The sequence below is a fragment of the Ipomoea triloba genome, chromosome 11 (assembly GCF_003576645.1).
Source record: "Ipomoea triloba cultivar NCNSP0323 chromosome 11, ASM357664v1".
Taxonomy (NCBI): domain Eukaryota; kingdom Viridiplantae; phylum Streptophyta; class Magnoliopsida; order Solanales; family Convolvulaceae; genus Ipomoea; species Ipomoea triloba.
The window spans coordinates 19,279,344-19,285,476 of NC_044926.1; the positions used below are offsets into that span (position 1 = coordinate 19,279,344).

Consider the following 6,133-nt stretch of genomic DNA (forward strand, 5'->3'; position numbering starts at 1 on the left):
AAAAAAAAAAAAAAAAAAAAAAAAAAAAAAAAAAAAAAAAAGTAGTAGTACATTGTACTTATCTCTTTGCCAAAGAAAGAAAAAAAATTATATATATATATGTGTGTGTGTGTGTGTGTGTGTGTGTGTGTGTGTGTGTGTGTAAATCTACCAAATATGAACTTATCTAGTACACATGTCAATCTGGTGGGTTTCAAACATTTTTACTTTCTTAAAAACTAACTTCTATTTGAAAAATAAAATTTTGGACCATTTTTACGGCAATCTGTAACTTTTTATCATAAAACTAAATTAATATAATAAATACCACTTTACTTGGCAAAAGTTTTCAAGGATATGGAAACAAAATTTTAATCATATATCTAAGATGGTACAATGTTGTGAGACCTATATAAATTAAATTATTGCCTTCTTCATGTTTTTGTTCAAAGGATCCCATCTACCATCACAACTTGCAATGAATGAGTCAAAACTCGTTAAATTAAGTTGGACCAAAATAGTTAGGCATATGACAGTGAGCAATGAAATTAAACTGATTACTCACTGATCTTCTTCAAAGCCAGCTAGCTCATTTTGCAGTGCCTCATAGAAGACTCTTAAGTTCTATTCAATGCCTAAACACAAGCCATTCATGGCTAACTTAGTTTTTCTTTTGAATTTTCCTCTAGGAGTTCCCTCTTTCTCTCTTTATCCACAATAAAATAATGAGAAAGAGAAACTTAATATAAATGTCAAGTTTATATATTGCATACACATCATACACTGTAGAGTTCATACACCTTGTGCGCACCGGCATTTAGCCCTGTCTGCTAAGCCACCGACCTCCCACATACTCTGTAGAGCCAGGGTGTCGGACCCCTTGGGGTTGGGGATTCAACCGTTTGGGAGAAGAGTTTATACTATACCATTAAATGAACATTCTATCGTGAGCTTAATTACTATTTACTATATTGCAACACAGCTGAGGAGACATATTTAGACCACAATAACATGCTTTTTAGAACTTGATTTGGTATATGTATTTTTTTTTTAAATAGAGATTCTAGTGTAGGTTGTATTAATTCATATATATTTAGGAAAATTTCAGCAAAACAAGATGACCAAATGGGAATACCAATTATGAGAAGTTAGTGATCCACTCTTAAAGACACTTAAAAAATGCAAAAGAAGAACACAAAGTACTGCAATTGTTTCACACGAACAATTAAGAACTTTCATCGAACACTCTACAATCCTCATTCTTTGCCATTTTCCACAAACCCTTAAAAACTATTAATTACTAATTACTAAAATCCTTTGTTAATGAAGTTTTGTGGGAGTGAAAAGACTAAAAAAGGAGAGGCAGAAGAAGAAATACCTCACAGAACACTTCCATTTGAAAATCTATTATTGTCAAGACTTGTGAAGGCCAACACACTTCTCCGCTTCTTCCCAAACTCCATTTTTGACCAATTCCTCATAACAAAACATACTAAAGAAAATCCCGAGTTAAAAGAAAATTTGGAGAAAAACATAGCCAAGGAAGATGTTTCGCAAAACAAAGAAACGAGTAGTTCGGAGGCTAGGGTTTCTGAGAACAAAAGGAAAAAAGATGGAAACAGATTTACATACAAAGAACTCAAAGAGCATTCCCCGGTCATCATTGAGAAAGAAACAAAATCAGAGCAGAAAGGCCAATAAAATCCAAACTAAGGGTGTGTTTGGTTGGTGGGTTTAGCCATAAGGTATGCCAAAAAGGGAGAAAGGCCAATAAAATCCAAACTAAGGGTGTGTTTGGTTGGTGTGTTTAGGCATAAGGTATGGCAAAAAGGGAGAAAGGCCAATAAAATCCAAACTAAGGGTGTGTTTGGTTGGTGGGTTTAGGCATAAGGTATGGCAAAAAGGGAGAAAGGCCAATAAAATCCAAACTAAGGGTGTGTTTGGTTGGTGGGTTTAGGCATAAGGTATGGGTATCAAAGTGATTGTTATTGTTTGGTTGATAGGTTTTTAGGATATTACTATAAGTTTGGAATACCCCATTAATTGGAAAACTCATACCCTAATGAAATAAGGGTTTCATTTCCCTTCCTCCTTTCTTCCCCAACTATTAATAATCATTCTCATTCCACCCTACTACCAAACATTTAAAATACTTTCACCAAAACCCATTACCCTTACCAAGTATTTGAAACCCATACCGATTCCGATTCCCATGTGCGAACCAAACACACCCTAAACTTTGTTTATGAGTAATATCATGCATACTCCCACTTTTTATTCTATTTTTTACTCTCTACTCATATATATATATATATATATATTCGGGAAAAGGGCCAAATAGACCCTTGAACTTTACTCAAAAATACAATTAGACCATCCAACTTTAAAAAAGTTCAATTAAGCACTTGAACTTGTCATTTTGGGGCGTCTAAACCCAGTAGCCGGTTATTCACTTGAAATAACCGGTCATTTAAAATTCTAGCGATATTCCGGCGAAAAAAAGAATTTCCGGCGACAAAAAATAAAAACCTTCTCCGGTCGACCTTGGTCGTCTTCTCCAATGGGAGAAGATGACCAGCAGATGACCGAACTGGTCGTCTTCTCCAATGGAGAGGACGATCGGACTGGTTGTCTTCTCTTGGAGAAGACGACGTCTGGTCGTCTTCTCTGGGAAAAGACGACCGGAAATACACGGCAGGTCTTTTTTTTTTTAATTTTCCGGTGGTGAATAGTAATAGCAGCCGGTCAATGGTGGTCAACGTCAATAATTTATCGGTAACTTGTTGGTTACTGGTAAATTAGGCTTGTTTGACTCATTTTGACAAGTTCAAGTGTTTAATTGCACTTTTATAAAGTTGGAGGGTCTAATTGCACTTTTGAGTAAAGTTCATGGGTCTATTTGACCCTTTTCCCTATATATTCAGACTAAATACTAATTTTGGTCTCACACGTATTAACAAAATGACAGTTTTGGTCCACATATTTAATTCATATTAATTTTCATCCACGACTATTTTACTACCAATTTTCATCCACAATTATTATTTTAGTGCCAAAATTCATCACATTAATCACTCATCCATTTAAGATAGGCCAAAATATAAAGTTATTAAGGGTATTTTCGTCTTTTTTAATTTAAGATCCTAATTTGAACATGAATGAAGGGATTTAAGCTTTAAGATCGATCTCAATTCACAATTCCCCTCCTCAAATTAAGGTAGGATGAGGAGGAGAACTGCGAATAGGGATCGATCTTAGGGCTTAAATCTCATTATTCATGCTCAAATTGGGATCTTGTTGGGTGTCGGCCAGGTTGGCCGAGTTCAGCCCCTACTCGATTCAAGACGTGGCGTTGTGGCTTACCATTGAGGGATGTGGTTAAATGGTTAATGTCCACCTACTTATCACCAATTGGTTTTAAGTGGGATATGACAACCAGATAGCCAAGGAACTCTGTGGAATCACAGGATGGGTGACCCCTAGGAAGTAAGCATAGTGCAGCGCTGAGATCCATCAGATCTTAAGTTAAAAATGACGAAAATACACTTAAAATTTTAGATTTTGACACGTCTTAAAACGAATGAGTGACCGCCGTGATGAATTTTGACATTAAAACAATAGTCGTGGATGAAAATTGGTACTAAAACAATAGTCGTGGATGAAAATTGGTATGAATTAAACATGTGGACCAAAACTATCATTTTACTAATACTCGTGGGACCAAAATTGGTATTTGCTCTATATATTTATGATTTATGAAAATAATTTACTTAGGGTGTTGTTAATTGCAGTTCACGATTTTCAAAACTATCAATTTAATACTAACTATGCAATCTTTATCAATTTCAATCACTCCGGCCAAATTATCAACTAAAAATAGTTGAAAAGACAAATTTACCTTCAAATTTTACGAAAACATGTGCCTAGCCGTCTCATGTGCCGGGCTCAAGCAGGAGCTCGCCGCTACCAAGTAGGAGTTCCAGCACCTCTCGTTCACCGCCTTCGTCGTCAAGGCCGAGGTGAATTCTCAAGTGACCGAGGTCTACGAGAAGTCGCTTATAATGGAAGTTGATATCAGCGTTGCCGACAAGCTCCGAACTCAGTGGACCCAAGTGACCGCCGATGTTGAGAAATTGACCGCCCACCGTAGAGAGATTACTACTCAGATGAAGGCGATCGGCGATGAGCTGCTGAGGATTCTCTCGAAAGTGAAATAGTTTCAGGCGATCAAAGTTGAGGTCGATACCATGCACGACGAAGTTCAAAGAGGAAGGGATGTTGTTGAAAATGAGAGGAAGATGCATGCCACTCACCTTCATTAGAGCTGGCTTCTATGGACACTGAAATAGAAGTTGATGTATGAAAAAAGTGTTTCTGCTAAGCTAATACATATTTGGTGATATTGGTCGTTTTTTCCTTAAGCTAAAGAATTTAAATTTTTTTCACCTACAACTGCATTTCCAGAGCTTCGCGCTCAAGATAGCAGAAAGAGAGCTCGGGGAAGAAGAAGAAGCAGAGGATGAAGACTTATGTTTACCGTCTTTATTAGCCGTCTCCGCCAAAAAGTTTGTCTTCACATTCCAACCATTCATCAAGATAGCCACCTCGTCTTAGGCTCTGGTAGACCTGTGCATCGGTCGGATACGGACGGATCTCCATCCGTCTATCCGAACGGTGTTCGAATTTAATTTTAGTCACCCGCCCCTTCATTTTTGTACGCTATAACCTATAGGATATTTTAATTCGGATTACGGTTATTCAAATTCGAATTTCGGTTTGTGATCAGATATAATTAAAGTAATTTTAAAATAAATTTTAAAACATTTTTTAGAAAAAAGTTAATAAAAACTGAAACAAAATACTACTTTATAAATTACAAATATTGTAATAACTAATAAGGCTATTCACTATTCAGCCTCTTCTAACTTCTAAGTTCTAACTTTCTTAGTAAACAAAATAATTTACAACTTAGAAGTTACAATTTAAGTTTAACTTATAAAATTCTAAATTAAACAAAATAAGAAGTTATAACTTACAAATTACAATTTACAATCATAGCAATTAGCAAACATTAAGTGTCTAATTATACAAAAATCTAAGTTAAACTTTCAGCAAAAGCAAATTAGCCGTCAGCAGTCAGCAAACAGCAGTTCAGCACTCAGAAACAATATTAAAACACTACTCTATCTTCTTCCTGTTAATATCAAAACATAAAACAATATTATGCAAGATTAACTAAGTAAACAGCTAACTAAGTAACAATATTAGGTTGTAGCTATTAGGCTAATAGGCTCATATTGCATTTTTCCAGATCAAGTAAGGATGGGGGCAAATTGCTCACAATGTGTTATACTAGCACATTAGCAACATACCAACTCCATTCCATTTATTCAGACAAAGGCGGAAGCATCATCATAGCCAGCCAAGAAAACACACATTAATTCCTATACTAAATTGTGTTTTTTATGCCGTGTTAACATTCTTTTTATGGGCATAATTCCTTTCCATGGTTGTTACTGTTCAGGGATTTGTTGATCGTTTTGCGACAAAAGCAAAACTCCTGGCGACGATAATAATGGAGATTGTTGAGATGGTGGGTGAGGCACCACAACAGGCCACCGGAGACCCAATAAACTTTAAGTTGGTTCTTGAAGCAACACAAACTCTTTTAGGGTTGCGAGAAGTTTTGAAAACCCAGTGGAGCAAACGTTTTCTCAGCACGATGATGCTTTTTGGGCGGACCCTGACAATATAGTTGTGTTAGAAGAAGTAGAAAAGGCCATCATAAAGAGGAGAAACTTGGTCGACGTGCCTAGCTTTAGCCTCTGGCTGACCCAAGAGTGTCGGACACTTGTTGCACCTAATGATATTGGGGTGTGCAAAGAGTTTACCACTGAGTAATGTTTCGGGGCCAGACCGATCGAATTTGTGCCGAGCGGTGGGGCGTGTTAGCAACACCACGGTTTATGCATGGGGGTTTAGTGCCCGTTAGCGTTGTAATACTTGGAATTTGGTTGTGTTGGGCTTCATGGGCGTTGTGCTTATTCCCTCCCCCCTAATTTTGGTTGTAGGTTACCATAGATTCCCTACATGGGTTTGACAAGGACAAGTTGGAGGAGCACAACGAGTTCACTACCCCCCCCCCCCCGGCATA

The 6,133-nt window shown here is 37.0% G+C and overlaps 1 protein-coding gene across 5 annotated transcripts in view; it reads right to left on the minus strand.

Moving 5' to 3' along the window:
- LOC115996433 (alpha-galactosidase-like) overlaps positions 1–1,678 on the minus strand; it is an 11,873-nt gene extending 10,195 nt beyond the window's left edge. For 3 of the 5 annotated variants that reach the window (XM_031235648.1, XM_031235646.1, XM_031235647.1), the window contains exon 1: positions 1,358–1,585. Coding sequence is in view for 2 of the 5 variants with exons in the window: in XM_031235645.1 (XP_031091505.1) it covers positions 1,358–1,375 (18 nt within the window). In the remaining 3 variants the exon portion in view is untranslated. Of the gene's footprint in view, positions 1–1,357; positions 1,587–1,611 lie in introns of those variants that run through there. The other 2 variants (XM_031235645.1, XM_031235644.1) reach the window with 2 other exon arrangements.
- Between the last annotated feature and the right edge of the window lie 4,455 nt (positions 1,679–6,133).